Source organism: Lytechinus pictus, chromosome 3 (genome assembly GCF_037042905.1).
Source record: "Lytechinus pictus isolate F3 Inbred chromosome 3, Lp3.0, whole genome shotgun sequence".
Lineage (NCBI taxonomy): Eukaryota > Metazoa > Echinodermata > Echinoidea > Temnopleuroida > Toxopneustidae > Lytechinus > Lytechinus pictus.
In genome coordinates, this window is record NC_087247.1 from 12,105,364 (window position 1) to 12,125,722 (window position 20,359).

The following is a 20,359-nucleotide window of genomic DNA, read 5'->3' on the forward strand; positions in this document are numbered from 1 at the left end:
AGAACTTGAGATCTGAACGGCTTGGGTACCAACAGTTGAGTAAACGTCTTCCCCTGGGTGTTACCTAGTGACCTGTATTCACGGAATAGAAGACCATTCTTAAAGTAAAATCTCACTTCGCTATTCTTCCCTACAAGCTTTGACTCACCCTTTTCTGCTAAATCTCTTAGTTTCTTCAGCGTTGCATCTGCCTTCTGTGCTGCAATAACATCCTCACGGGTTGCGATACACTCCTGCTGCTTTGACGATCCAAGACTCATGAACGGCCGATCCTTTCGTCTCTTCGTCCCTCGAGTCTCCACTCCTGCCCCTTGTTCCACCTCTTCATTGATAGTTGACTCACTCATCAACTCACTTGGTTGCTCTTGAATGATGACATCATCCTGGTTGTGCGGCTGGGACACATCATTCGGTATCTTTTCGTCTGGTACTTGAGTAACGCCTGACAGATCATCTTCTGTGGCCTCCGACGATGAGGGCGTACTCTGCTCTCTTACAGTTGTCTCCTTTATGTCATCAGGATCACCGTCACAGGAGGATCTATCCTCCTTGATGGATGACTCGCCGTCACTCGCCTTAGTGTAGGTCCAGTTCTGATCCTCATCTCCAGGTTTCCTGGCACCTGTAATATTTCCGATGACTAAATCGTACAACGGGTTATCAACACATAATGCTGTCACATTACCTTGGAAATATGGGGTACTAACATACAGCCTTGCCTCTGGCATCCGTCTAATTGTTCGGTCAATTAGCATACATAGCTTTGTTTTTCCTGTAAACTGAGCCTTCTTCACTAAATCCGTACGAACAATCACGCAACTACAACCTGAATCGCGCAAGACTGTTATTTTCTTGCCATTTATACTGCCATCACAAGTGGGCATATCTGATTCTACTGTACAAGCCGTATAAAGCAACGGAATTTCATGACCACACTGCAGCTTTACCGTAGCTGAATCGGGACTAACACCTTGCGTTTGCGGTGTTGACATATCAGGGCATACGCCGACTACGCATGCGTTCACAGATTGCTTACGCGAATCCGAGCTTAACTTGCCTGACCCGTCTCTCGAATTACTGCCCTTTTTGTTTGGACACCTGGCCATAAAATGACCTGATTTACCGCAAGTATAGCAAGCTTTTGGATTAGGACTTATGTCGCTTCGGTCCTTACTTTTACCATCTCTCAATTTGCGAGCATTTTCTTCACGGCGTGCGCGTCTACCGGAGTCAGTTGTAGCTGACACATGCGCACTCCTATATTGCTCAGCTAGCAAAATTAGCTCTGGAACGTTTTCGGGATTTCTCTCCCGCATAAATACAGACAATGAACGCTCAGAGGTCTCGTAAATGTGTTCACGAACTATTACATCCAACAACGCATCAAATGTCTTTTCTTTGCCGCTCAAATCAATGCAGCGCGTGACGTAACGAATCAAACGGTTAGCATATTGGTAATAAGATTCTTCTCCGCCTTTCTTCGCTTCGCGAAAGCGTTTCCAATTTCCTTCACTCGTAAGAGCAAAGTATTGCAATAGCATGTTCTTAAGGAGATCGTAATCGGTTGCCTCCTCTGCGCTTATTGAACAATATACATCTAGGGCGGGACCTGTCAACAAGTTGCCTAGAGCAGACGCCCAACAATCCTTTGGCCATTTACTCAAAGTCGCGTGCCGTTCAAAACGGTCTATATACGCATCTAGTTCATCCGTTTTGTCTCGGAACGCTGGCATACAGGGGATTTTACTAAGACCCTCAGACGATGTCCCAATAACTTTCCTACTTTCACTTATCTTCAAATCTAACTCCTTTTGTTTCGTTACCTCTTCTAACCTTCTTTGATCATCTTCCCTCCTAAGTCTTCGTTCATCTCTTTCTATCTGTTCGTTTCTACGCTTTTCTTCGAGAACCTTGTCACGTTCTTTACAAGCAAATTCTAATAATTCTTTACCCGCTAGTCCACACACTTTACCGAATTCAACAAACTTTTCCAAATCCATTCTTTAAATTCTATTTGTTATGAACAGTACTGCAATTAATTATTTTTCTCACTCCCGGACAAGCCCCCATTTGTCACAAGCCCAGTGCAAAAGCAAAGGACAAAAATACTCTAGAGAAAAGATAATTGCCTATGTACTGTTTACACAACAAATCACGAAAAGAAAATGGGTTGGAATTACAAATCAAATGAAATATCTTTAATCATAATTAAATTCAATGCGTTCACTTCTGTGAATAATATGGCGTAACATCAACGAATAAATTCATAATGAAATTTCATTTCGAATAACATAAAGTCCTTAGCTGTTATCATTTCGTTGGGGCCCATTGAAGAAAACTGACGAGTTTATCGCGATCAGTGGCGAATCCGAACATCGATGACTCATCACTATGACGTCACACTGGAGGGCGATTCCCGAGACTTCTGTCCCGTCCGGAGTTCCCGTAAGCACCCTCAGTACTCACTGTTGATACGGCTCTGCCTTTAGAACCTCGATACCAAAAACCCACGTATGTGGGTTAAGAAATACACCAAGAAATCATCTAAAACTCCTTCCTGACATAGCAGCATAAAATATGATTAGCTCGTCGATAAAACAAATCCATATTATGTGTCTGCTAAAATTATAGCAAAATGATGAAGTTGATATTGCCCCTAAGGCAAAAACAAATCGAGACAAATCATGTCAGCTCCATCCAAACCAATAAAACGTAATGACCAAAATTAATAGGCCTACAGTACACGACGCCGTCGGATCGGGTTTTAGGGCGTAGTTCATTTGCCTAACAAAAGTTTTACAATTAATTTGCATATACGTATGCGCTTCGCCTAGACGTAATGTCCAGTCTTTAAGAAAAGCTCTAAATTAGTAAGATTCATACACTTAACCTTGACAATATCTATTGTTCAGAGTATCTTTATTTTCATCCCTATCTTATATCGAGGTCATTTAAGGGCACATGGTGTCTGAGGTGAACTCAAATGTGCCGCACTGGCTTCGTACAGATGGGGGGCGGCTTTGGGTACACGCCCCCCCAAAAAAAAAAAAAAACAAGGGGGAGGGAGAGGAAAGGAAATAAACAGGTTAAAATGCTATATTAATGTCTGATTTTAAGTCGAAATCTTTCCAAGAATTTGTTTTTTTTATTGAAAAGATAAACAATTTCTGCTTGCTCGCTTCGCTCACATTTTAAAAACAACTCTTGCTCCATCCGCCACATCTGACCCAAAAAAAGGATTTTGCTCATTTCGCCAATGTTGATGTATCGACCATTAGATGTCGAACAATATCGCATCATTATTTTCCCCATAAATTGAGTTTGAAAAAAAATGATTAGGCGTGTAATTTAATTTAAGTATATTTTGATATTTCGGATGAATTTAGCAAGATGTAACGTTTTTTTGTTTGTTTTTTTTAATACTTTTTCCAGTTCAACGTTAATTTGCATTTTTTAATCATTTCCTTTGTGTTAATGATTAAAAAACACACGAAATTACAGATTGGTCGATGTATAATTACCATGGCTTCATAAAACAGGCACAGAGCAATTGTCTTTATAATCAATTTTATGAGAACTATACTGTCTTGCATTTATTATTACATTAGCATGTTAGCCATGTTTAGCTAGTGTTTTTGTGTTAGTGCTATTTTTATTATTTCGGGTGGCAATCCCGATGGTCCTTACCGTGTTGATTTAAATGGCAATTGTCCATGGCAAGCTATCTGCGTTATTTGAAGGTACGGGTCATTCACCACCCACATTTATTGTGAAGATGTTCAGGTTGACAAGACGCAAGTTATGTCAGTAAATATTGCACTATTCAGCTCAATTGGTGTTTTTTTTAATATATCATTCAATTCTGTTTATTAAAAAAGTCCTTGTTAAAACACTGTCGAAAGACTGATACAAACAAACATAACAAAGTATACCTAAATTCATAATCTGATAAGTATCGTGAAAAAAAGAGTAAATTATGAATTATTCAATATAAGTATATTGCACTTATTAAATATATGACTTCATAAAACATTTTTTGTTTGAACCTTTTATGAGACATTTGGGCCCTTTTTCTTTATACATTATTTTCTATTTAGCTTGGAGTTTTACATACACCCATACAGCGTTGGCGCTTGCCCGACATACCGGATGACTTTGAAGTGTTCGTTAAACGTGATGATATGACAGGAAGTGTTTTAACAGGCAACAAGGTAAGAATTAATCTGCAAGGACATAGGTAAAGTAAAGTAGATCACATAAATAATTAAAGGGGGGAATAGATGACGAAGTTTATTTTTTAAGAACTCTAGTAGCAGTAGTGGTGGTGGTGGAAGTAGTAGTAGTCAGGGACATATCCAGGATTTTCCAGAGGGGAGGGGGCAAATTTTCCTCGCGGAAAGATTTGACAAGCAAAAAAAGGTTTCAAACAAAAATAAAGTACATTTCGTGCACATAAAAAATTGACAAGCAAAGAAAAAAAAGGGTCCTCACTTTCAAAAGGAGGGGCACACTTGTGTTTTAACGATATTCTTACATTACAAATATTAATTGTGCCTCTCAAAAGGGGGGGCACGAGCCGGCTGTGCACCCCCCCCCCCCCCCCCCGTGGATCCGCCAGTGGTAGTGGTAGTAATAGTAGTAGTAGTAGTAGTAGTAGTAGCAACAGTATAGTAGTAGCAGTAATAGTAGTAGTAGTAGTAGTAGTAGTAGTAGTAGTAGTAGTAGTAGTAGAAGTAGTAGTAGTAGTAGTAGTAGTAATAGTAGTAGTAGTAGTAGTAGTAGTAGTAGTAGTAGTAGTAGTAGTAGTAGTGGAAGTAATAGTACTTTTGATAGTAGTAGTAGTAGTAGTAGTAGTAGTAACTCGGAACTTAAAACTCGATACTCGAAACTCAAAACAAAGAACTAGATACTCGTCACTCAAAACCCAAAACTCGATACTCGAAAAGTAGGCCTAGTGATACAGTAGACAGTTGGTTGTATCTACACTACCCATTGCCATTTCGTTTCAATATGCGATCTATTAACCTCACGTACTATACTACACGACATCGAATTTATTGTCACCTTTTGTCAACTCGTATACGAGTAATTGTAATGATGCCCATTCAAGCGTATTGATTACGTCTTGCTTGAGTGAAGATAAATGGACATGTGTGGACCAATATTTCCAAGCTGTATGATGATAAATTTGTCGTTTTTGTTGTTGTTTGGATGACACACAAACGTAGGCCTACAAAACCAGAATACAGTCACGAGGGGATACAGCGAAATAATACTTAACATGCTTAAGTAACCCAAAGTTGGTTCCTTTTTTTTGGAGGGGGGGGGCTTTTGTTTGTGAATGTGAATATGTCACATAATTCGATGACCTCCGTCACTTCCGATCCCAAATGTTAACAATTCTAAATAAATCGATTGATTACACCATGGACCTACTGTCCATGATTACACATATCATACAATTTGTTTTTGTTTTATTTGTGTAGAGAAGTGAGAGTGAAATGAGATGAATATTATTTCTTTGATGTTGCCCGGATTTAAATGTGTACTCTATGCTGAAAAATAGAGTAAAATTCACCAAACATAATGCTGCAATTTCCATCAAAATCGGACATCGAATAACGAAGTTATTACATTTTAAGAAATCTGCATTATTTAGTGGTACTAAACCAGTTCTATATGCACGTCGATCTTCATGAATATTTGATGAGCAAACTGAAGATGTCATATTCCCTCTTGTTATTTTGTATGTCATTATATGAAATTATGTTTATTTGAACTTCGTCCTCGACGGAGTCCATGACTGATTTAATGATTATAGACAAACATGGCTGTTACTCATTTTATTATAAGGGAGACATAATGCATATCAATAATGATAATAATAATACTAATAAAAATAATGATAATAATTTTTTCTAGAGATGACCATGATGTTTCCCTTGATCATTCCAATGTCAGGTACGCAAGCTGGAGTTTCTAATGGCCGATTGCGTGGATAAAGGCTGCCAGGCCATCATAGCATGCGGAGGAATCTTTTCAAATTCTTGTAGAGCAGCAGCCATAGCAGCAAGGCAGATGGGACTCGACAGCCATCTACTCCTGTGGTCAAAAGGAACGGTTGGTATCAGGTCGACATGAGCTGGGGGATGGGATGCAACGCTCGGCCTAAACCCATCCCGAATATAATGTACACTCCATGGCCGTGCTCTGCGGGGGAGGTGGGGCAGTTTCTCCCTCAGAAATTTTAAAAGCTTGCGTTTTTTACTGCAAATTTTCACAAAATTCACAAAAAGTATGCACAAAAACCTTTCAATTTCACTGTACAATTTGCAAAAGCGCCCAAGTGACAAAGCCCGGTCGCTTTGCTCTCTCGCTTTGGGTTTTCTTTTTTTCAAAAAAATTTACACGTCCTGCCCTCTCCTAAAAAAAAATTCTGGGTACGGTCATGGTTCTCTCTTAGCAGGCAAGCCCTCCGCCATTTTCCTAATGGGAATACCCCCTATTATAATTTGATGGCCATTTAAAATTGAGTGTGCACGTTATTATCAGGAATATAATGTTTCCAATGTAATAAACAACCATGGATACGGTGATATTGACATTTCATGTAATGATATCCTGTATGTGTGTGTGAGGGTGTGTGTGCGTATGCGCTAATCTAGTGGGTTATCCTTGCTGAAATGTTATTATGATATGAAGATCAGAGTTCAAGTACATAGTAAAAAAGAATGATTGGGTGGCGAATAAATTTGCCGGAATTCCTCACAGCATGAGAATCATGCAGTGTGCAACTGTGAGTTCGAAACATTGATTTTCGATTTCTCATGAAGAGGGAGAGAGAGGGGGAATAAGAGAGAGGAGTAAAGCGTGTGAGACAAGAGAAACATTGACCGAAAGAGGGAGAGGGAGAGAGGGAGTTCAACAGTACGAAAAGACACCAAAAAGATGATCTGGGGCTTGTTGCAGAAAGAGTTGCGTTTCAACGCAAGTCAAAATATCAAGCGCAAGTCCCGAATACGGATGCCTCGTTGGCTGAAAATCAAGTTACGCAATATTTTTTTGAGTTGCGTTTGATTGAAACTCTTTCTGCAACGGGCCCCAGTTCTTCAAACGAAATAAGAAGGAAAGAAGCAAGAGAGAAAGGCAGAGGGAGGAAGAGGGATCGAAAGAGAGAAGGGGGTACAGAGAAGACAGTGGAGAGTGACCCGGATTCGATTTCTACCAGGTGTGCCTTTGTAAAGGCATTCGTCGTCATATCAGGCCCTAAACGTTTGGTCGCCTTGCTGCTTGCTTACAAACACCCATGCTTTCTTTGTTATGAGGTTACACAGAATATCTACCATCACTACGACCATCACCATCCACTTTTTCTGACTGTAAAATTGCCATTTATTATTTTTTTCATGTAATTTTCAGGAGATGCCTTTCACGGGAAACGCCCTTCTCGATAGGTTGGTGGGGTGTAACTTCTACTTGATGCCGAAAGATTGCCCATTCCAGACAGACGTTTACCCACGTATGCATCAGCTCCATGATCACATCTTGTGAGTATATGATGATGATAACGACGATGATGATGATGATAATGATTATGATGATGATGATGATGGAGGTGGTGGTGATGACGATGATGATGTTGATGATGATGATGATGATGATGATGATTATGATGATGGTGACGATGATGATGATTATGATGATGGTGATGATGGAGGTGGTGGTGATGACGATGATGATGATGGTGATGGTGACGATGATGATGGAGGTGGTTGTGATGATGATGATGTTGATGATGATGAGGATGATGATGATGGTGACCATGATGATGATGATGATGATGATGGCGGTGGTGGTGACCATGATGATGATGTTGGTTCTGTTGATTCTATAACCATATTCTTGAAATGGCATTTACCCAGTTATGTTACACTAAAAAATATTGGGCAAAATTTTAACCACCACGAGGGTAATAATGTGTCGAACCAATTTGGGGCAGTATTTTACCCGATGCGGGAAACATATTGTCCAGTAAGATTAAAAAATAAGCAGCAATTACTTTAGAATGTCAAAATTTTCATCACACTGGATTAATAAAAATGCCCAAAAGAAGTGCCCAATGTTGGTTGGACACATAATTACCCTCATGGAGCACTTTTACCCAATATTTTTAGAGTGGAGACAGTGTTGTGACTATGTATTTTTTAAATTCAAATTTAAATACAATTCGGTTTTATTATAAAACAAAATCATCCAAAAGTCCGAAAACTAACAATGTGAGTTTACAATCAATAACAATGTGAATTTACAATCAATAACAATGTCAGTTTACAATCAATACTACAATTTATTACTTGAATGGAGTTATACTTGTCGAATTTGAACGTAAATTTTACTATTCATCTTACATAAATGTATAATCTTACACTATTTATTTTGTTTTACACACATTACTTCCTAGTTTTTTACACATTGTTACTTTATAGTTTATTTCACCCAAATTCCCATCTCCTATAGTGTCCCCAATTATTTCGTTACTTTCAAAGTGAATAAATTATAAGATTTGTAGTTTGTATCTATAACTTTCCATCCTTGTAACTTTAACATTTCAATGATATCATTTAGGTACAAATATTTTATTTATGTTAAGTTAACTAAGCTTTGCTTATAGATAATGATATTTTATGCATGCATGATATTGATAATTTTTGTTGTAATCTTGATTCTGTTTTCATCAGATCATTGATGAAAAACAGGTTTTTGCTGATCTTTTGAACCTGACTCAATACTGTATATTCTGATAAAATAGAAATGAAATAAAACTGCTATAGTGATGTTGATGATGATGATGACGATGATGATTATTATTATTATTTATGAATAATATTAATCATAATTTTTTTTATCACAAAACTAGAATTGATAACAATAATGGAGGCAAAATTGCAACTTGTATTGTATGAAATGGTGCTGCTTTAATTCTTCCGGTATTGACACGAAGTGACACAGAGTGGCAGATTTACGATGTTTACATAGATTTTATTGTGTATAAATCTCGAGTTAGTTGCTAAAATATTTCCATAGTATGTAAGCTACTGTTTGTCTGTAAATATGACACTTTTATCATGTTTATTTCACTTTATCATTTCTCTTTCATTTTTTAAAGTTATATTATGATCGTGTATTATTGTTTCATTTTCAATTATGCCCAACGATAGCCGACATTACACGAAAATAAGAATTATTTTGATATAACATTATTTAATCTACGGAAAGTGATTTAAACAATGAGCAAATGTACACTATAATTATAAACGAAACCGTATGTAATGATGGGAACAATTACAATCTCGATCTGTTATATATACACAACAAAATAAGTAAGTCCCCCCTTAAACAAATTGCTGTAACTTTTGAACGGCATTATTTTGAGATATGATATTCCGTAGGTGGTTTTCTACACTCATTAAGCAACTCCTGGCGAAAAATAAGATTGATCGGTTGAGTCATGCATGAGTAATTAAAGATTGAATTAAAAATGGCCATTTTTGAAAGTCACAAGAGTCATTTTTCAGATTGTGCAAATACAAAGTTGGGCAAATGTTGTCTTTAGGTGAATTTTATGGTGTTATGCTGTTTTACTATCCATCATTTAGCCACTCCACACACAATTTTGATATCATATGTTCATGGTTGAGTGAGCACAATTAATGTATTGCAGGGGCCGCGGAAGCGGGGGGGGGGGCTAGGCGGGGAGCTTCAGTCCCCCCCCCCCCCCCACTTTTTTCCAAAAGCTTGTACAAAACTGTAAAAATGACCATACGATTGTGATTTTTTGCATGGTCAGCCCCCCCCCCCACTTTGAAAACCCTTCCCCGGCCCCTGTATTGTGACGTATCATCAAGGGGTTTATGGTAGTATGGTAGTACTTGTTAGTTCATGTTTAAATTTGGAAATGTTGGTGGCTCCCCCGATTATAGGCCCCTCCCCCCATTTTAAAATTCTGGACCCACCACTGATTTGTCCATAAATTAAACTGATCATGAGAAATTGTTAGGAAAATAATACATTTATGCAGTATAAAGAGTATTCATTCCTAAGTTTTCGAATGTGCCCGTTCAACCATGAAAATGTTTAAAGTTCGGAAAGTGTGTGGTGATAGAAATGATGGATGATAAAAACAATAGCAATCAAAGTCTTATTTGAAACCGAATTTGCCCCCAATATTCACTTTATTACCTTTTAAAATGAGTCTGTGACATTGAAAATACAAATTTTCCCACTTTGATGTGTGCTCATTCATCCATAAATAAACAAATCGATTTCATTTTTGCACAGAATTCTGCCCATAGGTTGATAAACATTACTGCCAAATGACATTGCTAAAGACAGCCGTGAAAAAAAGTTCCACCATATTGAATAAGGGTTTACTTATTCTTAAACATGTGCACCCATAATGTACACAAGTCTATGAGAGACGAAGTCAAAATTTTAACAAATATGAAATGAGGGTTTGTTTCATGGACGGTTTTTGTTACTTCTGCCAATAGTTATTTCATGAAACTTCGTACATGGCTTCAGAGTAACACTATCCAAAAGGCGCGCACACCAAAATAACCATTCGATACGACACAGAGTGGGGCCAAGGCCTTGAACTTTCTTCTCATTTGCATAATATTCGAATATTGTGTGCTCACTAATGCATTAAACATCGGGATTTTCATAAAAATCAAATCAAATGAACGATGCAAGGAGGTTTGTGACAGATATCCATAGTTACAAATTGCATTTTTTCAAATAACGTCAAAAAGAGCTAATCGCATTCCACATGTTCATTCAAGCGTGGATATTTAATTAAACGCCTTTGAATCATTGAAGCATGTTAATTGGTCATGAACATAACGAACAAGTTGAGAAAATATCATTTTCAGTTCCCAAAATGAACCAATACTTGCCTATGATATTTGAAAAATCGTATTTTTTGTTTTCAATAAATGTTCATTGAACCGTGAAACGAAGAATATTGTTGAAGAAACTCTTCCAAAAATAAGTGTCATCATATTCTATCATTTTATTGATATCAATGTATAAAAAATCCAATTATAGCAAATTTGGACTTGTGTTTATTCAACCGTGAAATTTAGCCAAAAAGTTGTATCGTCTTTTAGAGAGTACCTTTTACAAGCCTTCTGACTATTTTTTATGATGAGAATGTGGAATTAGTTCCAATAAAATGGAATCAAGTCATGATATTTGGCTTGTGACTTTTGAAAAGTGACATTTTTGCATTTTGACGGTGCTCACTGAAGCATGAAGTGAAATACGTCCATAACGTTTACTAAGAGGGTAGCTTATAAAATTACCTACACGCTCATGGTAAAATTTATTAAAAACTCGCATTGGTTCGGAAATTATTGATGTTTGTTTAAGGGGGGACTTACTTTTTTTGTTGTGTATATATCGCTGTTTGTGTTATGTTTTGATTTTTGTAAATAGTATCCTTGAATATGAAGGTAAAATTAAAATTCAGTCTACAATATACAAATATATAATAGCATTCAACCTACCAGGAAACTGTCAACCAAGGTGAATATATATAGCAAAACAATAAAGTTTCTGTGAAATAATGATATTCAAACGTTTTCTTTCGTGTGCATATCTAAACAGTAAAACATCAGGGAAGAAAGCTTATGAGATTCCTTTTGGTGGGACCAATGAAATAGGAGTGTGGGGTTACATCGATTGTTTTCACGAACTCATGGGCGAGGTAAGTGTCTAGTGCTGGTATTAGGCTTGGCGGCACCACATACGGGGAGGGGGCAGGGGTGCGACCGCCCCCAGCGATTTGTCAAGTAGTGGGGGTGACAAATAGAAGAAAAGAAAGTAAGACAACAACAGAGTATAAAAGCATAAACTTGGGTCGTGTAATTCTTTAATACAAATTATTCATTAAAAAAATGTCATATCCAGATTGTCTTGAGACCCGGTCTTGACCAACCTCTGTAAAAGATATATAAAAATAATAACATCATTTTTCTTTATAATAAACCCAATGTTCTCACCTCCGAAATGAGAAAATATAGTTCTGTCGTTATAGGACTATATATTTCAATACGACTGAATATTTCATTCATTTTTTTTATTCATTCATTGTTTCTAACTTTGGAGTCAAGATATCTATATCTGTTCATGATAATATGAAATTAATTTTAAAATTATGCAATGACGACATGATCTTTCATTTTTGCAGGGACTATTTGAATCCGGTTTCACTGATATAGTGATAGCTGGCGGAAGTGGAGGGTCTGTTATAGGTCTTGGGATAGCAAACTACCTGACTGGAAGTAAATTAAAGTAAGAACATTTTTTAAAATTATTATCCCCTCTCTCCCTTCCTTCTTTCTTCTTTCTTCTTCTTCTATTAAAAATAAGTAATTGAACTACAGGCTTTGTGGAATATTGTTTTTCATGAATACATTGTTCAACATCACTTAGTTATTTAAACTGATGTATTACTATCCGAATTAATTAAACTGAATTAATTTTATCTTATTTTATGAAAAGAGTCAAATAATTACGAATCATTTTGCCTAGACCAGGAACCTATCCATAACATTGGTATAATACTGTACATATTCTCAACAGGATTCACGGGATGGCTGCGTGTCTTGATAAAGAGTATTTCCACAACGAAGGCGATAAGATTCTCAGGGCACTCGGTCTGCAGGAGGAGGGTGGCTCAGGTGTAAAAACGAAAGACATTGTCCAGTTTGCCGAAGTCGTGGGCATCGGGTATGGCATCAACACGCCAGAGGAAATGGGTAAGGATATATTCCCTCCTGGAAAGAATGCAGTGTTCCACATTGTGACCCACAGTGTGTTCAGAGTGTAAATGAAAGTGTAGAGTCCAACATGTAAACACTGTTGAATTGTCCACAGTGTGAAATTTGAGCAATTTATCAGTGTGAAATTATCCTCACAGTTGAATTTTTGATGCGGGAGTCATGTCTTCACCTAATCCACAATATGAACACACGATGAACACACTGTGTGAACTCACTGTGAAATCACTGTGAACCCACTGTGGAATCACTGTGAACTCACTGTGAACCCACTGTGAACTCACTGTGAAATCACTGTGAACTCCTGTGAACCCACTGTGGAATCACTGTGAACCCACTGTGACCTCACTGTGACAGTCAGTTCACAGTGAGTTCACAGTGTGTTCATAGTGTGTCCACAGTGTGTTTATAGTGTATTCATACAATGTGTTCATAGTGTGTTAACACAGTGTGTTTACATAAGTTCATAGTGCATTCACAGTGTGTGAACACAATGTGTTCTTAGTGTGTATTCACAGTGAACTGTTAACTCACTGTGAAATCACTGTGAACTCATTGTTAATCCACTGATCTCGCTGTAAAATCACTGTTTACAGTGAACTGTTAAATCACTGTGAACTCATTGTTAACCCAATATGAACTATGAACTCACTGAAATCACTGTGAACTCACTGTGAACCCACTGTTAACTCACTCTGAATACACACTATGAACACATTGTGTTCACACACTGTGAATGCACTGTGAACTCATGCAAACACACTGTGTTAACACACTATGAACACATTTTGTGAATAAACTATAAACACACTGTGAACACACTATAAACACACTGTGAACGCGCTGTGTGAATACACTCTGATCAAACTGTGGACACACTGTGTGACACTGTCTTCTTTCCAGCAGGGATGGTTACAGTTATGATATATTTCAATCATTGTCAGCTATATGATTTATTGAATATACCGTCATCTTATATTTGAGATATTCCAAACTTTGAACATACAATTAAATAAACCTGAGAACAGGGGCCCGTTGCAACAAAGTTAAGTTTAAAGACAACTCAAGAATTCAAGCGCCGGTCCCTAATTCATGTGTTTTGTAGCTTGAAAATCAAGTTGGATTAATATTTTTAAGTTTCGTTTGGCTGTGGCCGTCACATATCTTAAGCAGAACATTTATATGGTGCTTCTCTCTCATTTCTTTAGATTGCAGTGAGGTACCAAATCGAACATTAGATTAACAAGTCATTTATTCTATTTGTTTAATTTGAATCTGTCCCCAACACACTCTTCTAGATTGATTAGCAATATAGTGCAGGCAGACAGTTCTCTAGTAAGTTCACTGATAATTTGACAAACGAACTGCAAACTACACATCTTGTACTAATTGTTGTCGAAATATGTTTTATCCCATCACATAACAAGAAGTTACAAGAAAGAATTGAACTGAATAAACTACCTTAATTTCTTCTCCCTTATTTCACTGTTAATTTCTGTAGAATGTATAGAGAAGATCGCCACGACGACTGGTATATTCGTTGATCCGGTTTATTCATCAAAGGCTGCTTACCATCTTATTAAGATGATGAATGAGAGTCGAGATTCACTAAAAGGAAAGAAAATACTCTTCATCCATACAGGTAGGTGCACAGTCATGACAGTAAGTCATCATAGTGGTTTGAGAGGTCGTATAAACAGTGCCGTACAGATGGGGGGGGGGGCTTTGGGGCACTTCCCCCCCCCCCTGAATAAAAGAATATTAATAATAATTCACGACCAAACACAAAATTAGAAAAGGAAAAAGAGAAGGGTGAAATGTGGTATTGTTTTAGTATGTCAAAATCCGTAACAAAATTAGATTTTTGTAATAAGTTTTTGCTCACTCGCTTCTCTCGCTCACAACTTTTTATAAAAATTTTCACAAAATAACTCTTGATTGGTCTTGAGTTTCGTTGGTGTGACTGTAACGTAACATCTATACATTATTCATTTTTCCCAGAGCTATCAGCTTTCAGTTGACTGTGCTTCCACTTCTCAAACTTATTCCAGAAAAACAAAACTGGTTTTAACCGCTGAAGAACACACCGGTCATTTACTCTGGTGTTAGATTTTCCGTGTTAAATCAATACCCATGTGTATTATTATCATTACAACACGTTTGGTTGTTACTTTAGCAATCTTTGGTGTTATTTAGAAACTATAGAGTGTAATTCAAATTTGACATTTTAGGGTGTAATCCTAGAGGGGCGTCAGCTTTAAAGGGATGGTCCGGGCTGAAAGTATTTATAGCTTAATAAATAGAGTAGAATTCACTGAGCAAAATGCCGAAAATTTCATCAAAATTGGATAACAAATAACAAAGTTATTGAATTTTAAAGTTTAGCAATATTTTGTGAAAACGGTCGTCATGAATATTCATTAGGTGGGCTGATGATGTCACATCCCCACTTGTTCTTTTGTATTTTATTAAATGAAATTGGGTTTATTCAATTTTTTCCTCCAAGAAATAGAAAAATTTGATTGACAACTAATTTAGTGCATTAGATATTTATTGCTGCAACTTATTTCATTATAAGTGAGACATATTATTCACACTAGTATGAAAAAAATTAAAAAATATGATTATATGTAATAACATTAGAAAACGGAAAGTGGGGATGTAACATCATCAGCCCACCTAATGAATATTCATGACGACTGTTTTCACAAAATATTGCTAAACTTTAAACTTCAATAACTTTATTATTTGTTATCCGATTTTGATGAAATTTTCAGCATTTTGGTCAGTGAATTCTACTCTATGTATTAAGATATAAATATTTTCAGCCCGGACCATCCCTTTAACCCGTTGATTCCTAAAGTATCCAATCCCCATACGTTTTTTCTTACAGGAAATCCTGTTCCAGCACATAACGGGTTAACACCCCAGTTTTCAAAGTTGACTCTCTTATCTGCCAATCGTTGATATCATCACCCTTTCTCTTTCTCTCCATCAGGTGGTGTATTTGATCTTTTCAGCGGCGTCTTCGCTTCCAGGATGAATGCAAAATCTGCCGCTCAAAACAGGGTTCACGATTGGATGGAACTCACTGACAATGTACCAACCTGTCAATGAATCAGTGGTGACATAGGCTTTAGAAGATTTCTCACAATAAATGCGTTCTCATCTCCGTTATAAACCGATGAATGTAGACGGCGTCAGTACTCTGCATGGCGCAGAGCACTGTGTTGCTGCCCTCTACATTCGTTGGTATAAACTTTATACACTTTGATTGGAAAATTTACTGAACGTTGTTATTGTTAATTCGTGCTCTACCCTTGTCTTTTTGTCTTCCATGAAAATAACTGACCGGCAATAAAATTACGAAAAATTGGCAATATATTTTCCGTTTTAGGAGAGTTTAAGATTATCAAAGTGACCATCCTCATTAATTTATTAGTTCATGGAATTTTACCGCCAAATTTGAAATTGTAGTAACGAATTGAATATAAAAAAAAATCAAGAAGATTGAATAAATTAAGAAAGCAACGGATGGGGGTAGAGGTGAGAGAAAAGACAAAGGGAGGGGGTCGAGGAAAACATCTGATATGCCTCAATTCAGAAGACATTATTTAAAAGATATTGGTGTTTGATTTTTTTTTTTTTTTTAAATAGATCATAAATAAAAGAGAGCTTAAGTAAATCTAGAGAGAGAAGAAAAAGGAATGGGCTTACTTGATGAAATTTGAAATGCATGACTTTAATATTGACCAGGTAAGTTGTAAATAGGGAGAGAGGGGGAATAAAATGTTGTCCCATGCATCTCGGTCATTATAAATGATGGGAAACAAGTTGTCTGTGAGCATGGTGAGCCTATCTATACGTCGGGAAACTTCCCAATGTTTTTAGGGGTTAACTAGCAGTTATTGGGATTCGAGCGTTCCTCATAATTTCAGTTTGCCGCCATTTTTGTAATCAAATCGAATGAATTTATACTCTGAGGCAATAAAGCAAGATTGTTGTTACAAATTGACGAGGGGAAAAGGTGAAGCATGCGATAAATGGGGATTTAGGAACCTTCGCAGGAAACCTATTAATGTTCCTGAATGCTCCCCCCCCCCCCCACCCCCCGCCTTCAAACCAATAGAATAAGGCAGGCTGATAGATGTAGATTAACTCATTTTATAAGTAGGTAGAAAACTTGATATTTATTTAACTTTTATCGCAAAATATGGTATGATTAGGCGAAAATCCTCGTATTTTAACATGTATAATATATTTTGATCGGGACTGTGGGTCTGTTCATTTTATTTTTGTGTGTGATCTGTATTAAAATTTTATAATCCCTGTTAATAAGGATTTCAAGGTCGACCTGATTATGAAATTTGTTCAAATATATTGTTATTGATACTCGTTTTGTAAAAAAAGTCTAATATTGCACTTTGTAGTATGGAAAGGGTAGGCCTATGTCATTTTAACATGTTTTTAAAAAATCGAATCGTGTAAATTAATTACTATCATTTTAAGCAAAGGATAAAATTTATTTATTTTTATTTAAATAAAATTTATTATGTTTATGGTATATAATGATATCAAATTGCATAAATATATATGATAGCAAGTTTTAGTCGGTTACGAAATGCTGCCTTTCTTTCATAACATGATGACACAAATGTTTGCGTGTATATTTTCTGGAAAAAAAATTTATTATAATAAGACAAGATAATATGGAGTTTGAAATTTGTAATTGATAATGGATATCGCATCAACTGTTGAATATTTGTTACTTCAAAAGAAGATTTGTTACTTCATTCGTATTGTGCATCATAACATAATCATTAGTATCAATATCATCATCATCATCATCGTCGCCATTATCATCATCATCGTCGTCGTCATTGTCATCATCATCATTACATCAAAGGAGTAGGATTTTGAAATGAAATACGATTTTGATACGAGAAGGATCAATTGTCACCAAAATTTTTGGAATATACTGGGGGTGTTACACGAGACATCTTGTCAGTGATTTTCACTGACAAATTTTCTCTGAGCCAATCAAATGCAAGGATTTCAGTAGCTTATAACAGATAGTCATTGAAAATTACTCAATGTTTGTTTCATGAAATGTTTCCCAGGTGTACTAATAATTTTGTCGATTAAAACAGGTCAAGATCTTGTGAAAGCTGCTTATTACAATGGGTTAAAATGGTAGAATTAGTTGTCTGGTGGTCGTTCCATTAATTGGGTTATGGAAATGTCATAACTTTGTTATTTCTTGTCAAATTTTGACGAAATCTCAGTGTTTTATTTATCTGATTTTTTATTATAATATTTTCAGCCTTGAATACCCTTTTAAGTTTGAAATATTTTTTTACGATTGTATTTCAGATTTCTCTGATTATCTATTAGGTTTTATCCATTAACACTGTAAAATATGCAATGTGATCATAACTATTTTGACACTCTGTAATAAGCTCTTGCCTTTAGGTCACGAATGTTTGCTTCAATATAACGATTTGGAATTCAAAAAATCCTTTTTCGCGTGTATTATTGCAAAAAATATTAATGTTATGGGCAATAAAACGTGTCAAAGTATATTATCAAATTATATCCAAGCCTTCGTTTTCTTTCTTTTTCATTTGTAATGTTTGTTGTTGGTGTCGGGGTGAAATTCCAGGCTGTTTCAATTGGAAATCGTAAATGAACTGAATTAGAATTTTTAAGGCTTTTTTTAAGGCAACAAAAATGCTCCCCTATGGAGCTTTATAGGTGAATGCAGTGATGACATTATCTTTAAATTCACAAAGTTTGATGACCTTTATTTTTACTCTTTGGGGGGGGGGGGTGTCAGGATGTTTTAAGAGAAAAAAATGGGCCCTCTTTTGTCCCTTCTCCTGGATCTGCCATTGATCAGAACTTCTAGTTTATACTACCTGGAGTGTTGCTAGAAAGGGTAAAAGGAAGGAACAGGAGGGAAAACCGTTTGAGAAGGTTATGTGTAAACAGAAAGGGTATAAAGGGAAAGGCTAAGAAGATAGGAAAATAATTATCCCCCTTCCTCTGCTGCTGCTTTTCTTTCAAAGTGGAGGGCTGAACCAAAAGTGGGGGGGAGGGGCTGACCATGCAAAAAATCACAATTATATGGGGCAATTCCATAAAATATGTACGTCCGACCCCCTATATGTGGGACTTTTTTCTGTCTCTGATTTCTTGTTCTTTTGACAGTTTGTAATGCTCTCAAATGACCATGACTTGGTCAGTTTATGAAGTGAAATAAAACTTGAGAAAAATGGGGGTTGGACGTACAAAAAGGTTGACTATTTTATGGAATTGCCCTATGGTCATTTTTACATTTTTTGTACACGGCTGAAGCCCCCCCCCCCCCCGCTTCCGCTGATCCTTTGCCAATTCGTCTTCTACTATTAGTCTACCATCAGTTCGTCCATTATCCACATGGTTTAATTGCCGTTCGTCCAATAACCAGTTGGTCCAATGGCCATTTAATTAGTCCATATACCAATTGGACTAAGTGTTAATTGGGCGAAATGAATGAAAATAAAATGGACATTAGACCGACTGGTTATGAGACAAAATGGTCATAGACAAACTGGTGATTAGACGAAGTGATGATTGGACCAAATAGTTGTTGGACATGTGACTGTCAGATGAATTGTTGATGGACTAAATGGCATTAGACTGATGCACGGAAATAAAAGGTGGACTAATGAAGGTTGTGAGTGGACGGGTTGGCATCAAACGGACGAATTGGCAATTTACCTACCGGATAGTGTACAGATCAGTGGTTATAATCTATAGAGAATATATATCTATGTTATAACCCCTCTGACAACACAATATTCATAACAGCAATATGTCACTCATTCCAATATTGGTCAATGGTACTTATATTATAGCAACCATTAGATCGATGAACTTTCAGTAAATAGTACGGGTACCATGCAGGATTGCGATTTCTGTGTACATTACAATCTTATTTTATTTTTGCACATCCGGAATTATTGGGGGGGGGGAACGATATGTTTATCCCTCCCCCCAATATTTTCATTGGTGGGGCGATCGCCACCCCCAGCCCCCCCCCCCCCCAGGATCGACGCCTCTGCTTGGTGTCACTATACTTAAAGGGGTCTTAAAAATAGCCCAATAAACATGACCCATTGTAATAATAAACTTTGATATAAAACTGTATGATCCGTCGAATTGTATGTACATAACACTATATAGTATTTAGGAAATGATATTATATTTCTTCCTCTTCCCTTCCTTTCTTTTTTCTGCATTGTTTTGTTCTGGTTTTTTTTTTTGGTGGAGCCGGGACCATGACCCCAAGCCCCCCCCCCCCCCCCCCCCGTATAGGTCAGTGGTAGACAGGAAAGAAGTAACATTAACCTAAATCCTCTCAGTGTAAAAAGAACACTCGCTCATCAAATGCAGACAGAATTAAGCCTATATTGTTTCAACAAGATACCATAATATCCTACAGATTTGACTGTGAATTTTTTGACTACGTTATG

At 36.7% G+C, this 20,359-nt stretch overlaps 1 protein-coding gene across 1 annotated transcript; it reads left to right on the forward strand.

The window, feature by feature from the left end:
- The first annotated feature begins 4,097 nt into the window (after positions 1-4,097).
- LOC129257828 (uncharacterized) lies at positions 4,098-18,435 on the forward strand. The gene is made up of 8 exons (XM_064096378.1): positions 4,098-4,211; positions 5,962-6,120; positions 7,420-7,547; positions 11,668-11,767; positions 12,251-12,354; positions 12,646-12,821; positions 14,344-14,484; positions 15,841-18,435. The coding sequence occupies exons 1-8, from the start codon at positions 4,182-4,184 to the stop codon at positions 15,957-15,959; spliced, it is 957 nt and encodes a 318-aa protein (XP_063952448.1). The 5' UTR covers positions 4,098-4,181; the 3' UTR covers positions 15,960-18,435.
- The last annotated feature ends 1,924 nt before the right edge of the window (positions 18,436-20,359 follow it).